Source organism: Hyperoodon ampullatus (assembly GCF_949752795.1).
Source record: "Hyperoodon ampullatus genome assembly, chromosome: 4".
Taxonomy (NCBI): Eukaryota; Metazoa; Chordata; class Mammalia; order Artiodactyla; family Ziphiidae; genus Hyperoodon; species Hyperoodon ampullatus.
In genome coordinates, this window is record NC_136917.1 from 62,931,379 (window position 1) to 62,956,513 (window position 25,135).

A 25,135-nucleotide genomic window follows, 5' to 3' on the forward strand; every position below is an offset into this window, starting at 1 on the left:
GAACTTATACTTTAATTCAGTTCTGGACTGTGAGCTAAGTTTTCACAAATACAAAGAAATATGTTGTTACCGGTTTCTTTTTAAGGACCCATGTTCAAATGGGAGGACACCGAAGAAATTCATCATTGAATTCTTATTTGTAGGAGCAGATTCTCTGTAACCTGTAAATTATTTTGATTTACGGTGAACCATTATTGTATTCATAAATGCTGAAGAGTTGGTGAACAACATGATATAATGACACCCCAAAATAATTTTATAACTGCAGGTGTGCAAATCATAACATGTGGGAGATGACTCAAAGGATAATGGGGAATAAAACAGTTTAGGAAGGGTCACATAAAGAAGGGAAAGGAGCAAGGGCACGTACCGCAACTTTCCAAGATGTCTTTAAAACCAAACTACTCGTTTAGAGGCAGAGGCAGTGGAGCAGTCAGGCATGGGCAGCAGAGTCAACAGTTACATTTAAACAAGCAAAGGCAAAATGCTCCATAATTTACAACAACCCAATCACACTGCTCATTCTTTTGAGGTTAAATGCTACTGACATAAGCTACACCTGAGTCCAATCAGTGCCGAGATGTTGAGAAGATTCACACAGAAGGACTAAATTTGTCACAAATGGGTTGGTTTCCGATCTTAATGTAGCCAAGTTGCTTTACTCTGACCTCTATTGAACAAATCAACTTAATGGGCACTAGGAGTGCTATAAAACTTAACAATGGAGTGATTTTTAACTTTTAAAATATAGTTATGAAGCAAAATGTTGGATAGCTTCTACAATACTGGAAATCAAATTAAATCTAGATGTTTTTTAACAGTCTTGACAGATATAATCCTAGTTACCATGTAAATTTATGGTAAGCTGCTGTGATATTAGCCACAGGTGCTACTTTTAATATATGAGCCGCATCTGGCTGGGAATAGAATTTCTCAGAGGACTGAAAATGACCTCACTATCAGACAATGGAAGGGAAAAATCAAGACCACTGTGGCATATAAAAAGCTGAAGATGTGGTCCACAACTAAATATTTCACATAAAATTCATTTTAACTCTGCAGTTGTAGGTTTAAAGATATTATGCTTTCAATATTTAAGAGGCGTAGACATACTTCAACCAAACAGCCAAAAGATTAAGAATGTAAGTCAGTTATGAATACCCTGGCTACGTATATAATACTAGTTTTCCATCCTTTGATCAATGTCGGGAAAAATGATGCACTATGACTTGAAAAGAAAATTCTTTCATGGTCCCCAAGCACAAAACATGATTAGGTACCACCAAGCATACCAAACCAAGATGTAACAATTACTGATCTCTAAGCAGCAACTCTCCAGCGCCAGGCCAACATCACTGGTTGGGTTTTTAAAGTTCTTTGGAGCCATTTATCAAGCCCAAGAAAACATTCTCATCAGGTGAAATTTTTTAAAAATCATTACAAGTAATCACCATTCTAAGTCTGAGAACCAGCCATATCACCACAGACAAATACAAAGAGAAAACACAAGTTTCTCTTACCTACCCAATTCAAAAATAAAAAGAAGAATATGTATAAAATATACAATTGTTTCCTTTTAAGAAACCCTTTCTGAACAACTCAAAACCCATCATTTGCTAGAGAACTGGCAAGTGTGGAAATGTGATAGAGGATTTACAAAGGTTGAATTTCCTATGAAATAACTCTTCCCAAATTAAAAAAGCCTTTGTTATCTGAAAAAAAATCTCTAAAAGAGAAATATTTCTATGAAAATATTCCCTACACCATTGCCCTAAGCTGTGAGAACGGTAGCTACAAAGCCCTGTAACATAACATTTTCCTTCTGACCTTCTCAAGTAACTTGAAGGGCTTGATTTTTTAGCTTCCACAGATCAATTCAATCTAGATGATGATTTCTATTTACTTTAACAAGTAACTGGATCTATGCCTGATCTCAATGGGCATCAAGATCCTGAGTGTCTTTAGTAAGAAGAACCTGGTATGATTCCCTGATACTTTTGTGATCAATGGACAGCATTTATATGGTGGATTTAGAAAAGGTAGGCTCACAAAGTCTCATCTGTGGTTAGTTATGATAGAAAGGCACTGGCTAAATTAAATATGGCCTTTCCTTTCAGCAGAATACTCTATATATCCCACCATTAAAAATCATGAAGTAAAATACTTTACGACTGGGAAAAATGGTCACCATACATAAGTGAGAAAAAGCAACTGAGCAAAAAAGCATCTACAATATGACTCCAAATATATATACAAACATACGTACATACATACATACTCACAAAATACACATTCACACATACTGCTTTTTAAGTGGGCAGAAGGTATATTTTTCTTCTTTGTACTTCTCTGTGTCTTCCTAATTATAAAACATACTATGCAATCAGGAAAAAAAATGTATCTATTAACAAGCTAAACAGACCACACAAATGAAACAGGGTGCTATCATTCCCGTAAGAGAGAGAGGCCAGGCTGATCTCTGTGGGGTATGAGTAATCCATAAACTTTAAGCCCTTCTATTTAAAGCTTGCAGTTTTAAACAAATAGGAAGATGGAAGAGACTCATTCTCAAGCTTACATAACAGAATCACAGTTTAAGACATTTAGAATTACAATGGCCCTCTCTCTCATCTACACACCTGTATCCGCAACTGTATGGTCAGTGGCTCAGAAAGCTGGGGTCTCTCAGTGCAGAAGTTTATCTTCTCTACACTGAGTTATAATTTGCCAAGTTAAGTTTTTAGCTGCTCTTTGCAGATCTTCTATCTGGAAGAGACTTCCCCCTCCAGGTAGAAGTTGACCTCCAATCTGTAACTGACTTAGGACAAATAACTGATCAATCAAGTATTATAAACTAATGCTATCAGCACAGGGCATGGGAACCATGTAGCAATTTACAGGTCAAATTCCTATCAGTAGCTGGCTATCCTTTTCTTCAAAATATGCAAAGAACACATTGCCTCTTTTAAGCCCTCCAAAATAAACACTGTTTCCTAAATAGAACAAAGAAACAGACTCAATTTTGAACAGCAGAGTTGTTCATTCAAAGGTCTAGGACATTCCTAAATAGAACAGCAATCCATATCCTGAATTACCCCACAACCCTTCAAAATATAGACTTGGGTCAGAGAAGAGCTGTGGCCTCAGAATAAGTGGGAAGCCTGGCCTTGGAAGGACGGCACCTCACTGCTTCATCTGTACGTTTGAGCAAGTTCCTTCTTACCATTAGTAACCTGGGCTTCCTAATACCCAACCCTGCAAGGCTGAGGGAAAGCTTCAATGAAACCACCTACATTATTTCCCAGGTCACCCAACAATGAGCTACGAATGCCTGGAAAACACTCAATAGTTCATAAAATACTTTGTGACTCTCCAAACTGTCAGAAAGAAAACTGACTTGGCTGCATTTCTGGTAAATAATGCAACATTAAAGAGTTACCTGTATTACAGGTATGACCTTAAAAACCTGTATTACAGAGTGACCTTAAAGCAACATTGTGTGTGTGTGTGTGTGTGTGTGTGTGTGTGTGTGTGTGTGTGTGTGTGTGTGTGTGTGTGTGTGTGTGTGTGTGTGTGTGTGTGTGTGTGTGTGTGTGTGTGTGTGTGTGTGTGTGTGTGTGTGTGTGTTGTACGCGGGCCTCTCACTGTTGTGGCCTCTCCCGCTGCAGAGCACAGGCTCCGGACGCACAGGCTCAGCGGCCATGGCTCATGGGCCCAGCCGCTCCACAGCATGTGGGATCTTCCCGGAACGGGGCATGAACCCGTGTCCCCTGCATCGGCAGGCAGACTCCCAACCACTGCACCACCAGGGAAGCCCAAGGCAACATTTTTACAACAAAAACTTTTAAAATAATTCCTAAAAAAATGTATCAAATAAACTTTTAAAACATTTCTATCTGGAATGCCACCAAGTTATGATTTAAAAAAAAAAAAAGAAAGAAAAGAAAAGAAAAAGAAAAGAAAATCAGCCAAGTGGGCTGGACCAGTGGTCACAGAAAAGGAAAGGAATCTGACATTAAAAGAACTGTCGTGAAATGAAAATGAGTGCCTAATGGATAATAGGTAGAAAGCCTGTGCAGAGTCCTGGCAGAACCTGCCGTGGTCCCTCAGGACACCAAGATTTACAAAAGACTGGGTGTGGGTGGCTGAAGCCGTGGAGCCACAATATCGAGTAAGTGCCAACCTCAGCCTCTCCTTTTTGGAGGTGATTTACTAGAGATGCCACAAGTGGCCCATTTCTTTCTCCGACACTCCAAAACTGCCTGCAAAACAGAGGCACGATCAATGCTGTTCTTCTGGGAAGGGTGCCACGGCCCTAAAGACCAACCCATCATACATAACAACTTAGCAGCCAAGTAAGTTGGTCACTGTTAGGAAACATCTGTGTTTAGGAGTAAGGAAACAAGAGAGAGAAGTCCCTGGTGAGAAAGGGTTTTAGGTAGTAACCTGTAGGAGACAAAAGCACTATGTTCCCCTGGGGCTAAGGGCACTGACTAGGATCACCTATGTGAGCCCAATCAAGGGGCTTCGTGTATTCAAAATACCTAGGTAACACTGGGAGGGCACTGTGGGAGAGGTACACAAGCACAACCCAAGTCTTCACCCTCAAGGTACTTATATGTTAGATGCAGAGAGACAAAAGTGGTCACATTCCTCTGTTGCATGATTTAAGCTGCACTTACTCACATCCTAATTCCACTACTGGTTCACTGTCAACTTCACCGCAGGGCCTCAATAGCCTCATGCATCCTAGCGCTAATGTTCACAGGTTTAATATCAAAACAAGGCTGAAAGAAAACCACTAACAAATAGGATAATGCAAGGGCTGAATTACAAACAGAAAGAACAGACAAGAGGCTAATGTCTGTGGCTACAAAGATCTATGTAAGGCACATGAGCTCCACCTCCTCTCCAGTCTGCCCTGCACCCCCATCCCACACAAACCATCCTTCCTACGGCCACTGATGACCTCCATGTTGCTTAATGCGTGATCATCTTTTGGTACTCATCTTACTTGGAGTGTCAGCAGAACTGATTCCTCTCTCCCTTTATTAAAAAAATTTATTTATTTAATTTAGTTATTTTTGGCTGCATTGGATTTTCGTTGCTGCGCGCAGGCTTTCTCTAGTTGCAGCGAGCGGGGGCTACCGTTTCGTTGCAGTGTGCGGGCTTCTCATGGCAGTGGCTTCTCTCGTTGCAGAGCACGGGCTCTAGGCTCACAGGCTTCAGTAGTCGTGGCACACGGGCTCAGTAGTTGTGGCTCATGGGCTCAGTAGTTGTGGCTCACGGGCTCTAGAGCGCAGGCTCAGTAGTTGTGGCGCATGGGCTTAGTTGCTCCACGACATGTGGGATCTTCCCAGACCAAGGCTCAAACCCATGTTCCGTGCATTGGTAGGCGGATTCTTAACCACTGCGCCACCAGGAAAGCCCCCTCTCTCCCTTTTAAAACATCATCTTCTTCTGGATTCTGTGTACAACACTGGCCTGATTTTCTTCCTATTTCACTGTAAAGTCTTTCTCAGTCTTCTGCCAACACCTCCTCTTCTATCCTACCCCTAAATGGACTGAGTTCTGAGCCCTCTTCTCTTCTCACACTATAATTTCTGCCTGGGTAACCTCATCTATTACATTGGCTTGGTTCCCTACACATTTATGTCTCCCCAATTATCTACAACCCAGACACAAAACTACCTTCTTAGGGTTGACACTGGGATGTCTTCATAGCAACGCACACTTAACAATATCCATACCAGAAACCTTGATCCCTGCACACCAATCCTGTTCCTTTCCCACACTTCCCCAGCTCAGTAAATGTCACTTCCAACCACCCAGTTCCTCAGGTCCTAAACCTGAAAGTCATACTTAACACTCCCTGCTCTTCTTCCTCACCACCCATCACCACTCCTCCCTTGTAGAGAAACTTGGGTTTTCTCTTGATATTTTTATTCCCTGTAAGTGTTATGTGTGGCATCATTGGTTCCTGCTCATGTAAACTACTAAAAGCAGCTCCAACCTCTATACCTCTCTGCTTCCCCTTTGTCACTATCCAGTCCAGAATCTCCTGCTGTGTCCACCTAGTGATGATGTCTCACCTGGATGAATGCAACAGCCTCCTTACTATTCTCCTCATGTAATTTTTTGCCCCCTCCTGCCTCCACTTCATCCTCTAAGTCCTCAGACAGCCTGCCCACTTCCCATAACACCATGTCCTCACCCCTCCTGTCCTCTTCCTGTCACCTTTCTGGGCCGCCATATTGGTGCATGTGAATGTCCTGGCTGATGCTCTCAAGAACATCAATGATGCCAAAGAGATGCAAACACCAGATTCTTACTAGACTGTGCTCCAAAGTCATCATCCAGTTTCTAACAGTAATAACGAAGAATGGTTACATTGGCGAATTTGAAATCATTGATGACCACAGTGCTGGGAAAATTGTTGTGAACCTCATGGGCAGGTTAAACAAGTGTGTAGTGATCAGTCCCAGATTTTGATGTGCAACTCAAAGATCTAAATAAATGGCAGATTGCCCATTTGGTTTCATTATACTGACAACCTCAGCTGGCATCATGGACAAAGAAGCAGCAAAACAAAACACAGAAAAGAAAATCCTGGGATTCTTTTCCTAGGGATGTAGTACACACGTGCAAATGAAATGCCTCAACGGACAAAGGAAATAAAAGAAAAAGAAAATGCATCAGCTTATCAGTTCCTCAGAGAGGTCTTCCCTGACAGCTCTCCTCCAACTGAATTCGGTTTTCCCATTTTCTCTCTCTCAACCGTCTCTTCTGCTGGAGAGGCAGTATCCACACTGGCAAATGGAAGGGCTTGCCTGGGTCAAATCCCAACTCCACTGTGGGGCCCTGGGTAAGTCACTTAATCTAAACTCTGGTACCCTTATCTGTAAAATGAGGTAAATATTCTCTTGAAGACAGGGTTTTGTGAGGATTAAATGAATAAATACATGTAAAGTCCTTACAACATAGTGCCTGGCCCAAAGCTGGAGTGTTCACTAAGCATTAGCTATTAGGATGTTTCTTCATGGCACTTACCATAACTGGCAATTATATATGCATTATTTTCTTTGTTTATGCTCTCCCTCCCCTACTATACTATAAGCGTTAGCTCCAGTTCCAGTATGGCCATTAATGTTTCTTGCCCCCCTGTCCTTGGCTTCCCCACTTCTTCAGTGAAAGGGATGACCAGGTGACCTCTCAGGTACCTTACAGCTCTAATCTCTAACAGACTAAAGAGGCCTCTTACAGAGAAGTAATGAGAGGTAAGGTTAGAGACTGTGGGCAGCTTTGAAAACCTCTGAGAAGATGATGTCTTGTAAGATGTAACAGAAAGGAACTGGGATTTTCTGAGCAGATACCAGCTTGGTCACAATAAAACAGTATGCAGGCCAATGAAGGCAGAGAGGGCCTAGAGGTAAAAAGCCATGAGGAAGCTCCTACCGGAGCGCTAGGGGGAGGAGAGGTGCACCCAGACTAAGCACAGTCACTGACCAGTTCCTGGTGACTGATCACCATGATAATTCTTCAGTTTCATGTCTGGGTGCTTGAGGGAATGGTGGTCCTGAGACAAACAAACAAGTTTCTTTTAGGAAACTTTCTTGTAGGAAAGACAGAAAGACAATAAGAGTTTGCCTTCACATACCTTAAACCTGAGGCAACGCTGAACAAGGGAGAGAGCACCACAAGGACCCTCCATGCCGATCTTTAGCCCAGCTCACTGAACCAATCTTAGGGCCCTCACTTCCCCCACACATTACAAATAAGATGTGCCCTCTTTCTCCCTGTCCCTGACCTGTGCCACCTGCTGACCCCTCCCCCATAGCTCCTTCCTTCAAAAAAACCTATCAGACCTATCAAAACTCCCCCTCTCCAGGCAGACTTCCTGGATTACACCTTTCAGCTTCTTAGTATTTCAGATTTTAGTGCCCAGTTAGCATGACAATTTTAAAAATCAACTATCAGGACTTCCCTGGTGGTCCAGTGGGTAAGACTCCGTGCTCCCAATTCAGGGGGCCCGGGTTTGATCCCTGGTCAGGGAACTAGATCCCGCATGCATGCCACAACTAAGAAGTCCGCGTGCCACAAGTAAAGATCTTGCATGCCGCAACTAAGACCCGGCACAACCGAAATAAATAAATAAATATATATATGTTTTAAAAAATCAACTATCAATATCTTATACAAGGCAGATGTTCCACCTCCCCAACAAAACTGGGAATTCTTCTGGGCGGGAATGGAATCAGTTGCTTCTTTTGCATCTTCCTCCTTCCACGCCTTGGGCCCGGAGCAGTGCCAGCCCCTCAGTGGTTGCTGGCTCAAGGACCTCGCTACGCTCTCTGATCCTGACAGAGCCAGGCCCTCTGGCTCTCAGTGGGGAGACCATGTGGCTCCCAGCCCCAACTGGGTCTGCTCCAGGCACCTGGTGCATGTCCATGGCCAGTGCTGCAGTGGCGAGGACAGGGCATTTGAAGTCAGTTTGATGAATGATATGGTAGAAGGCCACAATCCTGCCTTACTGGCTGAGAGCACAGGAGCAAACTGATTCATTAGTGGCGTTTGCTGTTTTGATAAGACTGATTTTAACGATACAATTAAATGATGTCTGATTGCTCAACAGTGATACCTGGGTTGCTCCCACACAAGCACAGCTTTGTTTGTCCTAGCTGGTGAACAGCCCCTTTCTCAGGGAAGTATTGTCAAACCCATCAAAGGCAGAAAAGTAATCCAACAAGCAGTCCTTGGAAAACAAGATATCTCCCAGAAGAAATCAAAAAATAAACACAAAACACCTTTCTATATCACAGTAGGATCTAAAAATGTTGCTGTGGGAACCAGAGATGAGTCTGGCGCCTACTAACTGTGACATGACCCCGTGTGACCACAGCAAGTCCATGATCACAGTCTGGTTCAGTGACCTTCTGTAAAATTCAGAGGACTAATTTTAGTGAATTAGTTAGAATGGCCCATTCCAGCCTGGATCAGAAGGGCAATATGATGGTAAATTATCTGCAAAACAGGGAATAGGATGCATTGCTTTGTTTTGTTTAAAAGGATGTAGAAAAAAGAGCAACACACAGAGAGCTCAGAGCCAGGGTGAGCTCTGGTAGGCCACGTGCCTCCTGAGGTGAGAAAGCCACTGGTCACCACCTGGCCACAGAAACGTGAGTGCAGCGTTGTAGTTACTGCTCGGAAGAGCTGATAAAGAGTTGATAAAGCCTCTTCATCAGGCACCCAAGGTCCGTATTTCAAAACAGCTGAATGCAAGTTTCTATGTCATGGCCCTAATGCACCAAAACTCTGTTGACAAAACTCTTGCTGTGCAAACCTAAACACTATTGATAATGGCTGTATGAAACAATGGAGTGGCATACCAAAGAAAAACAGAAACAGAACAGAAAACAAGACCAAAATACTTTTAAGTGATTACTTAAGGTCTCCTTTAAATTATTTTCCGTAATTATCGAGCCAGCAGTCCATTGTTATTAATTCATATTCAGCCTATTTAAGCGGTACCAGCAACACAGGCTGAAAACAAATGCCTCAGTAATTTCCTAACTTTTGAGTGTTATTTTCTTGTCAGTTAAATTTAAAGCAGCCCATTTGTGACCACATTATACCAAGTTAATCTCATCTAAAGTGCTTCACAAACCCTAACAGCTACACTAAGGTTTTATACTAATGAAAGCAATTTACATAAATGAAATTTATGTCAATGCATTTCATGACAAATTTTTTATTTTATAATAATTATAGTACTTATATGATAACATCTGTTGATAGTCACAGTCTAAACCTGGCAAAGATTTAAACCCACAACATTTTCCATGCATCATGTACATTATCTGTGAAAAGCAATAAAAAAAAGTAATGAATGCATTAATCATACCAATATCATCTGCAAAGCATAAATCTGAAATACCTTTCACGTCAGCTCAAACTGCTTTTTATTTTTTACACACCTGATTTTACGCCATCTGTAAAAGGGCAAGACAAAGACTTTTGAGGAAATTATATTTCTTGGCCGTTTGACTTTTACAAAATACTCAGGCGAAGTTGTGTAAACAGAAGGTTTACTATACTACTAAGAAAAAATGATGCAGTTAAAAGTCCATTTTTATTAAAGGGCGGTGTAATGACCACAACATTTTCACATTGCAATGTGGTGTCATATTTGCATTTTTTACACCTGTTTTACATTTCCCCTCGTCTGTCTATCACATGTGTTTTTACAAATATACATCAGCTCTAAACCTCTTCTATGACATAAACAGCAGAAGCAAGACTCCAAATGATAACATTTTAGGCTCTAATTTCCCTACCCTGATGGACACCAAACCAACGTCCCAGCCACCACCTGACAACATCAGCAGGTCCTGCCCGGGACTCCCCGGGACTCCAGGAATAACTTCAAAGTGAAAACCAACATGAATACACCACGCAGGTATTCTTACTAGCTTCCCAAATTTTAGGTAAAGTTTACTAAAAGTTAGCGCCTCTACTCTCTACTCCAATGACAACTGTGAACACTTTCTCAGGTTTCTAGTTGGCTAAAAATGCCCATCAGTGGACACAAGTTAAGAGCAAGCAACTGGTGTGATAATCAGACAAGTTTTCACTTTCTCTGGCTCCCAGACACACAGATAATAGCCTAAACTTTAAAAGCAAAATGACACTTTCTAACCTATATGATGCCGAAGCCTTAAGAACATCCTCACTGAGAGTGTTTCTTTACCCTCACCAGGCAGTGAATATCCACTTTCAAGAGTACTCAGATGTGACATTTATATTACTGAATTACTGACTCATAACTTAATGAACAATAAAAACTGAACTAATTCGTTCACAAGGAGAGTGCCTGAGACCTCCACCCATGTCCTGCCAGGATCGTTAAGATTTTCATTAACAGTTGTCTGTCTTCTGGTATCAACAAGCCTTTGACTTCACTAAGTGTTTCAGAATGTTAACCATAAGCCTATTATCAAATTCCTCAATAAAACATCTTTACAAAGTAAGTCAGCAACAGTAACTTTCAACTGCTCTACAGCAGGAGCTCCAGGACACGAATAGAAACCATTTTACAAACCCCAAACTCACATATGGTGGGTGTTACTGCTGCTAGACGCACAGAACCCCACTCCTCCACCAACGCCACCACCGCCGAGGCCATTCAGGAGCCCCCTCCCTACTCCAGTGCCAGAAATCTTTTAACAGCAGCAGTTACATTTACCAAAATGTGATGAACAAGACAAAGCACAAATAGAGCTTGGACACTGCCCTGTGAGAGATACTCAACTTGGACAAGCTATTAGACTGAACCATGTAAAAGAGCCATTTTTGTAGGTCAAATCTGGCTGAATATCAGCCAGTTCATAAGATGCCATCTAACAAAATTGAATACCCTGCAGGCAGGCCCACCTAATAAAGCACAGACAAGGTACAGGAGCTCCTCCTGGAATGCAGAGAATTACAGTTCTTTTTCACAAAGCTCAGTCCCTCTCTCATGAATCAAACCTGCTCTCCATTACCAAGTGGAAAATCCTTATCTCCTCCAGCCAGAACTCTTCATTCACCCAAAAGGTACCAAACTAGGTCAGCTGACCCACCCCCACTCTTACCTATTCCTGATACTAAGTTTGTTTCTGCGCTGAACAGGGGTGGTCCAGTATCCAAGAAGGAGAGACTGGGGACAGCCTTCCCAGGGGGCTGTGATGCCGCCTGGCCCACCTGGACTCCTGCCCTGGAGGGCTCCACCTGCTGGCATCTGGAGTAGCTGTTGCCTGGGTTCAAAGCCTCATCTTCTAAACCTGCTTCCAAAGCATAAAATTTCCTCTGATTTTTTTTTTCTTAAATTTTTGGCTGCGTTGGGTCTTCGTTGCCGTGCGCAGGCTTTCTCTAGTTGCGGCGAGCGGGGGCTACTCTATTGCAGTGAGCGGGCTTCTCATTGCGGTGGCTTCTCTTGTTGCGGAGCACGGGCTTTAGGCGCGTGGGCTTCAGTAGTTGTGGCTCGCAGGCTCAGTAGTTGTGGCTCACGGGCTTCAGTAGTTGTGGCTCACGGGCTCTAGAGCACAGGCTCAGTAGTTGTGGCACACGGGCTTAGCTGCTCTGCAGCATGTGGGATCTTCCCAGACCAGGGATCGAACCCGTGTCCCCTGCATTGGCAGGCAGATTCTTAACCACTGTGCCACCATGGAAACCCATTTCCTCTGATTTTGTAAGCTTCCCACATGTCCCCACATGACAATGCCTAACAAAATGTATCTTTATGGAAGGCTCACACCCACATTTCTAACTGACATTTTGTTCTTTCAACACTATCACCCTGCAGTTGCCAAACACCTAAGAATACGTTTACATGTCACTCAGAGACCTCTCCCTCCTTATGTCTACATGAACAGAAAAAAAGCAAAACTCCTTAACAAATGCCAACCCCACCCTAAGTCCAAGTACTCCAAGTGTCGAAACTTCCTGCCTCGGCCCTGGCACTGCCATGCTCGGAATACCCATGGAGTCTCATCATTACCTTTGCACCGCCACCAAGGAAAGACAGTGGGCTAACAGCGACCAAAACCCACGGCCACTTCATCCACCTATGCCATTAGGATCCCTCGGGAATTTTCACATTTATATTCGCTAAGTATTTGCGCCGATCTGAGCTATCAAATGCATGTGGCCTCTTTGGAACTAACCATATCTTGGAATAAAACCTCTAAGAGGAAAAAAGTCCAAATATATTTTACTAGCTACTTCTTATGGTAAAACCTAGAATAACCCAAAGCTTTGAGAAGTAGCTTTTCCATCCAGGGTCAATGAAAAGGTTTCTAAAATGTATGGTTCAATTTCTATAGTAATAAAAGAAATGGATTCTAAAGCAAACTTATAATACCATTTCACACATGCTACATAAGCAAACCACTTAAAAACTGTAACACCCGGGACTTCCCTGGTGGTCCAGTGCTTGAGATTCCGTGCTTCCACTGCAGGGGGCGCGGGTTCCATCCCTGGTGGGGGAACTAACATCCCACACGCTGCGAGGCACGGCCAAAAAAAAAAAAAGTAACACCCAACAAGTGTAATCTTACTCCTGGAGATTTACTGTAAGTAAAAAGACAGGACTATGGGGCTTCCCTGGTGGCGCAGTGGTTGAGAGTCCGCCTGCCGATGCAGGGGACACGGGTTCGTGCCCCGGTCCGGGAAGATCCCACATGCCGTGGAGCGGCTGGGCCCGTGAGCCATGGCCACTGAGCCTGCGCATCCGAACCCTGTGCTCCGCAATGGGAGAGGCCACAACAGTGAGAGGCCCGCGTACTGCAAAAAAAAAAAAAAAAAAAAAAAAGACAAGGCTATGTAAAGAACTGGAAAATGTTCATACCCTATTGAGCAAAAAGACAGAACATTTTTTACCTATATATTCAGCAAAGACTAAAAAAAAAATACATGCTAATACCCAGTGTGAAGTCTCTTAGGGGAGATGGGGGTCATCAGCTCTGACCACGGCTCCCTCCAGCGTGTAAAGCTGAGGCCAGGAGAGGTGCTGTCACATGCAGCACAGTGGGCCTCCCCTAACTCCTGCTAAGGGCGGGGCTGCAGTGAGGGAGACATAGTCTTAGCAAGGCATACAGACGCATGTGGAAATGCCTGCTCACAATAAAAAGTGACAGGTCCACAGGCTAGACTGGACATCCTCTCACAGCCATCTGGCATACACGGGGGACTGTACCTAGAAGATAAATTTCTAGATTCGTACAATGGGTATTGTTGGACAATGGGTATTTTAAAAGTCGATAGACATCACCCAATTGCTCTCCAAAAAGGTTATATTACTTGACACTCTGACCTCTTCACTTTCCATCTCCCACATCACAACTGCACTTCCCTCCTCACGAGCTTAGACTCCAAAGTCCAATGTTTTGACCCTCCCTTGCACACATCCTTAGTTTCCTTGCCCCCTGTTCCTCCACTGCACTCATCTGGCAAAAGTTCAGCCCTTGTTAACAGTTCATACAACTCAATAACAAAAAAAACAGACAACCCATTCAAAAATTGGGCTGAAGACCTAAATAGACATTTCTCCAAAGTAGACATACAGATGGCCAACAGGCACATGAAAAGATGCTCAACATCACTAATTATTAGAGAAATGCAAATCAAAACTACAGTGAGGTACCACCTCACACCAGTAAGAATGGCCACCATGAAAAAGCCTACAAATAACAAATGCTGGAGAGGGTGTGGAGAAAACGAAACCTTCCTACACTGTTAGTGGGAATGTAAATTGGTGCAGCCACTATGGAAAACAGTTTGGAGGTTCCTCAAAAAAACTAAAAATAGAGTTGCCATATGATCCAGCAATCCCACTCCTGAGCATGTATCAGGACAAAACTATAATTCAAAAAGATACATGCATCCCCCGATGTTCACTGCAGCACTATTTACAATAGCCAAGGCATGGAAACAACGTAAATGTCCACTGACAGATGAATGGATAAAGAAGATGTGGTACATATCTACAATGGAATATTACTCAGCCATAAAAAAGAATGAAATAATGCCATTTGCAACAACATGGATGGACCTAGAGATTATTATACATTTGCAACAACATGGATGGACCTAGAGATTATTATACTAAGTGAAGTAAGTCAGAAAGAGAAAGACAAATATCATATGCTATCACTTATATGTGGAATCTAAAATACAACATAAATGAACCTATCCAGGAAACAGAAACAGACTCACAGACATAGAGGACAGACTTCTGGTTGGCAAGGAAGAAGGGGGTGGGGGAGGGATAGACTGGGAGTTTGTGTTTAGTAGACGCAAACTATTATATAGAGAGTGGATAAACAACAAGGTCCTACTGTACAGCACAGGGATATCCTGTGATAAACCATAATAGAAAAGGATATGAAAAAGAATATGTGTGTGTGCACGTGCATGCATGTATATAGCTGAATCACCATACAGGAGAAATTAACACAACACTGTAAATCAACTATACTTCAATAAAATAAATTAAAAAAAAAAAAAAGTTCAGCCCTTGTTAAGCCCAGCCCTGCACCTACTCCAAGCCTGTGCCCAAGCAGCTGAACACGGCTGGACAAAACACACAAGATCTTCACCTTAAATGTTCGCCCATAAATCTCCAGTGACACTGAGAACTGCCCAGCAACCGACCACATTTCACAGTTCCTTCACTGTCTTAGTCTCTAAGAGGACTATTTCATGCCTTTTCCTATTTTTCCAGATCTCCAACACTCCTCCCTCCCACCCCGACTCATTCTCAACTGATGACTTCACTAAAAAAATAGAAGCCATCAGAAGAGAAAACTACCTCTTCTTCCCAAGACAAACGTGGCAACCTACCTGCATCTGTACACATACACTCAGCCCTCTTTCCTATCACAATGGAGGTACCATGCCTGCAACTCCACCTGCCCACTTTTGCCGATCCAGGACAATGATCCCCTCTGACAGCTCTCAAACTGTTATCCCCAGCCTGAACTCTGACCTCATATCACCAACTGCTGATCCAATATTGCCACTTGGGTGACTAGTAAGTATCTCAAACCTGACACGTCCAAAACGGAATTCTTAATTCCCTACCCTGCTCTCCACTCCACTTTCCCCAGCCAAGTAAATGGTACCAGTGGCACCACCCTTTACCCTACAGCTTGAACCAAAACCTTGGGATCATCCTTGACCCTCTCCTTCCCCCACATCCAATCTAACAGCAAGTCTGGACTGTTCCATCTATAAAATAAATGAGAAATCCTGCGTTTCTCTCCACATTCCACTGCTTCCTCCATCGTCTCTCACCATCTCTTGCCTAGCCTGTCACATGGCAACTTATACATTCTGCCTGCTGCCACTCTTGCCCTTCTACCATCTGTTCACAGCAGAACAGCCAGGGTGATCTTTTTAGAACATAAACTGAATAATGGCACTTCTCTGCCTGAAATCCTCCAAGAGCTTTCCTTCACAGAATAAAATCCAAGCTCCTTGCACGGCAACAAGGCTCCAGTGCTCTGGCCCCTCCCTCTCTTCGGCCTCTTCTCCTTTCTGTCCGCTCCAGACACTGGCCCCCTGGCTCTTCCTCAATCACACCAAGATCACTCCTGCTCCAGGAATTTGGTACTTGCTGTCTCTCCACCAGAAATGCTCTTCCTTCGGTCTTCACATGCTCAGCTCCCTCACATTACTCAGGCCTCAGATGTCCCTTCCCCAGAGAGGCCTTTCCAGCCCCCTCCATCTTAAATAGTGTGCTCACCCCTCCGTCACTCCCCATGCCAATATCCTACCTTATTCTCCCTCATGACTTAATCACTACGTGAAATTATATTATTTGCTCATTTGTTTATTGTCTATCTTCTCTGCTAGAAAGGGAGCTACATGAGCTTAGAATAGTGCCTGGCACAGAGAAGGTGCTTAATAAATATCTGTTAATGAATATTACTTTTACAATAAAAATTAAACTACTTTAAAAAAATTTAACTGCTTGTACAATTGCCACATTGTGAATAAACTATATATATGGAGAAAGACTAGGTAAAAGAATAGGTAAAAAGATGGAAGTAGTTGCAATGGGAAAATTTTTATTTACACCATCCTATTTTAATGTTTTATATCATTGTTTTATAATTTTAAAAAAATACCTTTTCTGTATTGAAAAATAAATGAAAGATAAGTGAGGATCCATCAGTGCCAGAGGGTCATCACTCTAAACATTAGTTGCAAAAAAGGGAAAAGTAGCCCTGACACCTGGGAGCTGGCTTGGACTACCACCTAGGCCTCCAAGTTGCTAGGAGCCAGCCGGGTACCCAAACCTAGGCCTTGGTGCTGAACAGCGACAGCAACATCAGACAAGGCCACTCTGTGACCATGAAGGATTAGGACAAAAATAAAACCACTCTTGTAATGATTATTGTAATCGTGACAATAATGTAATGCGGAGTATCACAGATATCACTCTGCAATGTTATCTCAACACAAACAAAACGTGAACATTGTCCAAATCACAAAACACCAAGCACCCGCCTCTCCTGGCTAATAAGTGACTGCTGCTTCTTTACCAGTTTCAGCTTTGGCCCCACTTCAGTCCATTCTCCCTCCAGGTAAGATTTATTAAAATAGTGAATCATAGAAGAGCCCATTTGCAGACAGCATCCAACCCAGAGCAAAGCTCTGATCCTTAAAGATCACCAACACCAGCCCAAATCCGGTAGTAAGTCTTTCCAACACCGTCTTCCTGAGATGCCCCACAGTTCCCTATGGCGTGCACTCTTCCTCACCGCAACAAGCAATAAGCCTAACTCGTTCAGCTATTGGTATGTTCCTGGTGGTCTTTGGCTGGTGGGCACTGACACTTGTCATGACATCAGTTGCCACTACAGGCCATTACATGCAGAAGTCATAGGAGCCTGGCTAGAAAACCAACCCCAGGATATAATATCAGTGCTGGTTCTCTGCACACATTCCCTGACATCAGCTGACTTTCTTGTCATCTGCCTCTTCCTCCTAAAAGGTGAGTGAAGGGGGTGGTGGGGGGGAAAGCCAAGAAAATTAAATGTCCTGGTGAATAACGTTACAATTAATCAAGGATACCCTGCACAGCTTCCCTTCCCCCTACCATTTCCGAAAGTACCCTGAGCACACGGTTAGAGTGGGGCTGGATGACTGACTCATGGGCAGAGTCTGAGGCAACACTACTCAAGTACTTTAAGCCACATGTTCAAGCCCAATAAATTAGCCCAGGCTTAAAGAAGTCAGGCTGTACACATGTAAGAATTTTAATAAGCTTGGAAAATGCTACCTAGAGCTTACGCACAAGCTTACTGTACCAATGGGATTCCCTGCCACCAGCCACAGAGTGCTAAGCCCCTGACAAGAGCCATTGAGCATGTGGGGCAGCAGGGACAAGGAGTCGGCTTAGTCCAGGTTTCCTCAGGAGTTGGAGACACAGCAGAAGGCTGGTAGCCAGATGGATGGAGACCAGAATAGGGCATGCAGCACAGTGGAGCCAACGGCATTTACTAGGAAAACATGTCAAGGTTCCTTTGGTGGAAATCTGGTCCTCAGACACCCTTCCAGAAACAAGCAAACACTGTAATCAATGTCTGCATTTATCAAATGCTTGTTTGTACCCAGAACTGTGTTATGTACAATAGACAATTATTTAAGCCAACAGGATCTCTGCCTTCTAGATGCTGACACCTAATATAAATAAAAACAATAAATCTGTCCAGAGGATTATCAAACTAACTGAACAAACATGAAATAGCCTAAAGCACTGACCTTATATAAATGCAATGGAGTAAGAACTGATGGGAGATGACTCTCTAAACAGGGTGGGGCCCTAATGGAACAGTTCCCCTGTTAAGGCTGAATCTCCAAGGCAGGGACCAGCTTTTAAGAAAAGCTTCAGGACTTCCCTGGTGGCGCAGTGGTTAAGAATCCGCCTGCCAATGCAGGGGACATAGGTTCGAGCCCTGGTCCAGAAAGATCCTATAGGCCGTGGAGTAACTAAGCCCGTGCACCACAACTACTGAGCCTGCGCTCTAGAGCCTGTGAGCCACAACTACTGAAGCCCACGCGCCTAGAGCCCATGCTCCGCAACAAGAGAAGCCATGCAATGAGAAGCCCGCGCACCGCAACGAAGAGTAGCTCCCACTCACCACAACTAGAGAAAGCCCACATGCAGCAACTAAGACCCAAAGCAGCCATAAATAAATAAATAAATAAATAAATTTATTAAAAAGAAAGAAAGAAAAGCTTCAAGGGCTGGCTATTGGGCTTGGAGAAAATGAGCCAATCTGAGAAGAGGGTGCAGCTTGGGAGATGATTTAGAGACAGAAATGCAACTATAAGGAGAAAGAAAACTTGACAACCATCCAAGAAAAGTAGGGGAAATCAGTCAAGCAGGTGTATGTTTCTCAACCATTTTTACTCATGTCCCCTTCTGATCAGTATAAAAAGCTCACACTCTCTGTTAATGTTATTCAAAATTTGAAAGGAAATTAAATATCCTAACCAACACCAAATCAGAGCAATAGTGGTTTCAGAATCTGATTTTCCAAATCACACAAATCACCCTCTTCCCCTAGAGCTGAGAATCACCCAGTTGGGTGGTAGCAACTGTCAACAAGGAAGGAGTAACTATCACTGAATTCTTAAGGAAGAAAGGATTTGGATCTTGGATCCACAGGGCACCAGACAACCAGTAGTATTAGAAAGAGTTACAGCCTAAGGTGATAAAAATAGACCATGGCACAAGCAGGAATATGTAATAATTACCTGATTAAAATTTTTGAAAGAGAACTCTTTGTAGATGGCATCTCTCTCACTTAATTCCGACCATCCTGCTGCTTTAAGGTCAAGTATAACTTGGTTCCTCTCCTCTGCTGTCAACCAGTGAGCATCTGCTGACTATGAAAAGAACACATTTAATACCTGAAATGTAGAGGTTTGGTTAAATTCAAATAAATTTACTGCTCCTTACCTTATGTAGAGAGGTGGGAAAAAATCTTAAGGGCAACAACTTCTAACCATCTTTGATTACTTTGTTCTCAAAATACAAAATTGTCAAAAAACAAGGCTAGCTCTGTACAGAATAAGCTGTCTCCATTGTATGTGGGTTTATCACCCCTTACATATGCCTCAAACTTTACAATTCAGCTTCTCTGGTTTATTACAGACACAGCTGAGATCAACCATTTGTCCATCTTACCAAAGATCATCACCAATGGCCAGCACTCCAGGACTTGGGAAACGGCGGCAAACACACACACCCAAGGAAACCCTGCAAGTCCATCAGCAGAACCAGGATTGGAACCCAGGGCTCTAAACTCCTGGTCTACTGCTCTTTGGATGGTCCCACAGCACCTTAGTAGCCTTCAGTCCTTACTCACATGAGTCTCAACTATCCGGGTTCACCATCCTCTTTCAATTGTAATGAAAACCAATCCTCAAAGAGGAAAAAACAAATGCACATTTACAGGGGATTTTGTATAATAACTTCTGGGTGTCCACAGACCCTCTGGACTACAGGTAAAAAGCCCCTGCTGTAGCAGAATGAGTTTTCTCAGAAACACCAGTAAGACAAACTCCCTCAACTGTCTGGCCAGAGCGCTGCCCAGTCAGAAGCACTTGTGCGCAACTGTCCACCTTGTTCCTACTCATCCTGGTGAAGACATTCCCAAATCCGAATTCTATTGGTTAACAGGCCCACACTTTCCATGCTATTTGTTTTTTAACTGTAAGAACTCTAAGCAGCATGTCAGACAGAAGATAAGGAGACTCTAGGAGAAGTCAGAAGAGCTATGCTCTCGCTCTGGCGTACGTGCCCACCAGTACCTCCTGTCTTCCCTATATGCAGGGTTACTATCGTCTCAGATGAGGGAGGGACTGGCACCCAGAAAGACTGGACTAATGTGAGGGCTCCTTATCAAAGGGCAACCGGGGGCTGAGCTGTATCCTCTGCCATGAAACTTCAACACATTCCCACTTCAGAAATCCTACAACCCTTTATCATTGACATCAATGTAATTAAGAAGGCAAAGTAAGTAACCCTAAAGACAACTTATTCTACAAGGAGGACAAAAGGATGTTAATGAGTCAATTTTCTAGTTTCTCTTCCTTGCTAGGCCAGCTACCCTTCCCTACAACTAACAAAAGAGAAAGTGAGAATACCTCTTAATTAAATAAAAACATTTAAAGGCTTGTTATCAAAAACCATTTACTATTAAGAACCAATGTATCGATTAGCTTTACAATGACAGCTCTGAAAAATTTCACATAAAGACCTGCTATAGGAAACAAGCCAAAATTTTTATTAAATAAATATTTTAACTCAACTCAAACTATTTTGGAATCACTGAGTAGCTGCAAAGAAAACTATTAACCATGTTGTGGGCAATGCAGCAGTCACCCGGAGTCTGTGGAGCACATTCTGAGCTGTTTTCCTCCGCCCTCTCCACCATCCACATCCCCAGTGAGGTCAATGTGTGCTCACCACAGATGTCTGCCTAGGAACAGGGACCGTGTTCAGGACTGTGAAATGGAGTCACTTCACCTACATAACACAAATGGTCCCCTTGGAGACATACCCTCTGCAGAACCCTTTGTGGTGGACTTTCTTTTTTTTCCTGTGGGAGGTGTGGGGAGCGACAGGGGAAAGCATAGGATCTGGAGAGCAACCTTGATTCGAAGCCTAGTTTTGTTACTTTCAGGTGTGGGTGCTGAATAAATCACTTAGCCTCTCACTGAGTAGCAGCGTTCTACAGTGGGGATGTTACAATATCCACCTGCCCAGATTTTTTTAAGGCTTAAAGAGATCTTAAGTGTGAAGGCACCCAGCAGAGAGCCTGGCATGTGGCAGCCACTCCAACAGCGGCTGTTTATTCATCCCTCCCCAAACCCCACAATTTTACTTGATCGCCAGCACCCTAGACACAGATATGCCCTGGGACACGCCTAGGTGACAGTAAGCACTCATCTTAAGTTCTCACCTTAATGGCCACAGAACAGAGTGCTCATCTTCTCCATCATCGAGTTATTTTATATTTCTTCTATTAAAGAATTTCAAACTGCCAAATGGGCTCTGGCAAACAATCTAAGAAAATGAAATGGTGAGTTTAATGCAGTATTTTCCCACTAGGTGGTGCTGCAAGTTAAAACTTTCCCTCAAGTTAACTTACCCCCCAATATGTTAACTTCTAAAGCGGGGAAACGGACGGGACGCCCGTCGGAAGAGGAAAGAATCAATGTGCAACCAAAAAAATAATTTATTGGTAATTCCTCAAAAAAATTAACACCAAGGCAAATGAGTTAATTCAACATTCAGTGCCCCGTTCACAGCAAGCGAGCCGAGACGGAGACGGTGCCTGCTCTCACCGAGCGCACAATCTAGAGGACCCAACGCCACCTTAATCACAGAGTCCCTAACCGTGAAATATGTTCACAACTACTTTTCGTATTCACTTTTTTTTTTTTTTTTTAACGAAAGTCGTCCTGGTTTGTTTTCCGGTTGGCAATTTCGTAGGCTACGACGGAATTCTAGGCCAAGGGAAAACTGTCAGATGCTGCGGCCACCCTTGTCTCAGACCAGCGCGTCGGGCAGGGGGCAGGTGCCCAAACGTGCCTACCCAAAGTCCCAGCCCGAAGACCCGGCCCACTTCGGGGCCTGCGCCGGTCCCTCCGCCCCTCGGCCGGCACGGCGGGGCCTCGCCCTCCTCCCGCACCGCGAGCCCTCGTCACTTACCATGGCCGCGAGGCTCTGGCTCCTGCCCCGCAGCGCCGCGAACCAACGCCGCGTCGCCCCTCGTGCCCCCAGCGCCGCAGCCATAATCTCTGGCCGAGGGCTGCCCGGCGCGCTGCCTGCCCGCCCCTGCCCGGAGTCAGGAGCCGAGCGGGCAGCTCCCAGCCACGGCCCAGGACTTCCCGCACAACCCGGCCCCGCGCCGCGCAGGCCCAGACGCGGACCTGCCCCGGAAGGCCCCCAGATGCTTCAATGGCCGGCGACGCTGCCGGCATCTAGGCGGACGCGCCGCAGGCCCCCGGGAGGCCGCCGCAGGCCCCCGGGAGGCCTCCGCAGGCCCAGATGCTGTCAACCCCGGCTCTACGGCCCGTCCCCGTCATCCCCGCCTGGTGCCGGGTTTCCCGCCTGTGCGAGAGCGGTAGGCGTGCTGGCGAGGCGATGAGGATGGACCTCCGCTTCGCTCTTCGGTGTCCGGGCCTCGGGTTGTCGCCGACCGTCTGACCGCACTGGGCTCCCTTCTGGGCGGTGGGGCGAACAGTCCGCGCGGGCGGGAGGACGTCGCGGGCAGGGGCAGGAACAGATGAGCTGCAGAGGGGCGGGGGGTGATTGGGGACCACTCCCCTCTGCTCGCGGTTGAGTGACCCATAGTGATCCGCATCAGGGCCTTATAAGGCAGGGAGCCGCCGGTTGGAAAGTGAGCTCTGCTCTGTTATTACTTAGCTGCCAATGCCCTGGGCAAACTGGCTCATCTCTCTTTGCCTAGATAAAATAGTTTGGAAAACCTAGCTCATAGTGCTCTCTAGAAGGTAGCACACGCACGGTACACAGTTAGGCACCTCGGAGATACATGTGGACAGATTTAGATAAATTTTTAAAATATATTTATTTTTCGATAAAAGGACTATTCTTTTTTATATTTGTATTATTATTTTATTCTCTTATCATTCCTCCTTTTTTTGCCTTTTTTTCTTTTTTGAGGTGTAATTCATATACCATAAAATTCACCCTTTAAAGTGTACAATTCAGTGGTGTTTAGTATATTCACTTATATCTTTTTTTTACCAAATAGTTTAAGCAAATTAATAATATAAGCAGTTTTGCAGAGGACATAGCAATACACTCGAATATTTCTTTAAAACAGTGAGTCCATTTAAGTTCAACTTAGCAGTTGCTAGCATTTGGTTTTATTTCTCATGTGGACTTGGAAAATGTAAAGCCTTTTTACCCAAAATAGTCTAAAATTCAGACTTATGGCCCAACCCATCTTCTTTGCTTTTGCCCACTGGATGAAAACTCAGCAGAGCAATCTTGCTGTAGACCTTCATCAGATGTCACTGGTCTCAAGGCATTTATCTAAGATATTCTAGTTTCCTTTGCCTGATGCCTTAGGTGGACAGAGGCAAGGGTTGGAATTAAAAATTGTATTTCCAATATTTACTTTGGGTTTTTAGGATCATGAAAAATGCTATAGAAACTTGCTCATTAAAGTGAGAACTGAGAAATGAACTGGTAGTTGTGAGGTAACAAGTTGGAGACCCCTCATCATTTTCAAGTAGTTTGCTTTCATCATTTTCCTTCCCTAACACCACTGTACAAGACTGTGGCATGTCAGCTCTAGTCATGAAAGCAGCAGCAGGATGCTAGTGCTAGTTAGGGCCCAGGGGAAGTGATGTCCACCAGTAGGGGCTGTGAATGCCCGGCCCTCACATGTAGGTCTCTTAGCAGGATTTAAGTCCCTCAGCAAAGATTTACTGGGCACATCGTCTGTAATGGACACCGTTGAGAAAAGCAGTCTCCTGCTCACAGTCTTTCACATAAGAATAGGCCTTGGACCTGGGACACTTCCTTACCAAAAAAGAGCCCACACACACTGTGCCAGGCTTATCAGCCTGTGAAGGTATCCTTCTCTGTTTCAGACTGAATGTGTGCTCCTTTGTTCTGCTTAAGCATGGATGTCAATGACCTTGGGGCACACAATGCTATGGCACTAGAGGGGTGCTCTTTAGCCATAGGCTGGGGGTGAGGGACACCCATGAGCCACTCTGCACACTACTGTGACTGATCTTGCTGTCTCTAAGTGAATAAAAACACTTCCATCAGTGCTTGACCATGTTGTTTTCCTTGGCAACTCTGATACCAAGAAGTCATGGACAGAAGTGTTTGGACTTATATCCCTGGTGGCTGGCATTGTGATGATCCTTGCTATCCTCCATGGAGTTGCAGTCCCCAGGCACTGGTTCCTGGTACACGGTGTTCTCGACAGACATGTTTGGCTTGGGGTGGTTTAGCTGGTCTTGGACCACTTCCTTCCCCCATCTGCTTCCCTGTCCCTCAACACCAGTGCTTCCGGCTGACCCTCCACACTTGCACCTCCCCTCCAGGGAGCAGCCCTGCTCCACATTTCCCTCCAGGGGAAACTCTGCAGCTTATCTGAGCTAAGTGTCAGAAGCAAAGCCATGGATCTGTTGGTCATCCTGGGAGCCTTTCCTCACCCTCCAGACTAGAATAGGGCCCCACTACGTATCAAACAATATGAAAATTCCTGTATCCTTGATAGGATAACGCCCACTCTTGGAATCTGCCCCCAAGGAAATAAGACTATATACACAACCATAAATCCAGCAAAAGAGGACAGGTTAGATAAGTAATGCTTAATCTATTCAAAGGCCTATTATGTAGCCATGGTTAGGAAAACTATTACCAACAGTGAAATATTTATCATTTGTTAAGCAAAAGAAGAAAAAGACGCTATATCATGACTACAAGTATGGGAAACACACATAAGAGAAAGACTGGAGTGATAGGCATACGATGGTTGCCTGAGCCATGGCAGAGAGGCAGGACTGGGTACCAACCCACATAGAGGCT

General features: G+C 44.2%; 1 protein-coding gene across 1 annotated transcript in view; it reads right to left on the bottom strand.

Annotated features, from left to right (window-relative positions):
* Positions 1-22,732, bottom strand: part of PCBD2 (pterin-4 alpha-carbinolamine dehydratase 2) — a 49,259-nt gene extending 26,527 nt beyond the window's left edge. Inside the window, exons 1-2 of the mRNA XM_079703663.1 lie at positions 22,271-22,732; positions 19,306-19,437 (exon numbers count right to left, since the gene is read on the bottom strand). Of these exons, the coding sequence (XP_079559789.1) occupies positions 19,306-19,437; positions 22,271-22,354 (216 nt within the window). The 5' untranslated portion in view covers positions 22,355-22,732. The remainder of the gene's footprint in view (positions 1-19,305; positions 19,438-22,270) is intronic.
* Positions 22,733-25,135: the final 2,403 nt, after the last annotated feature.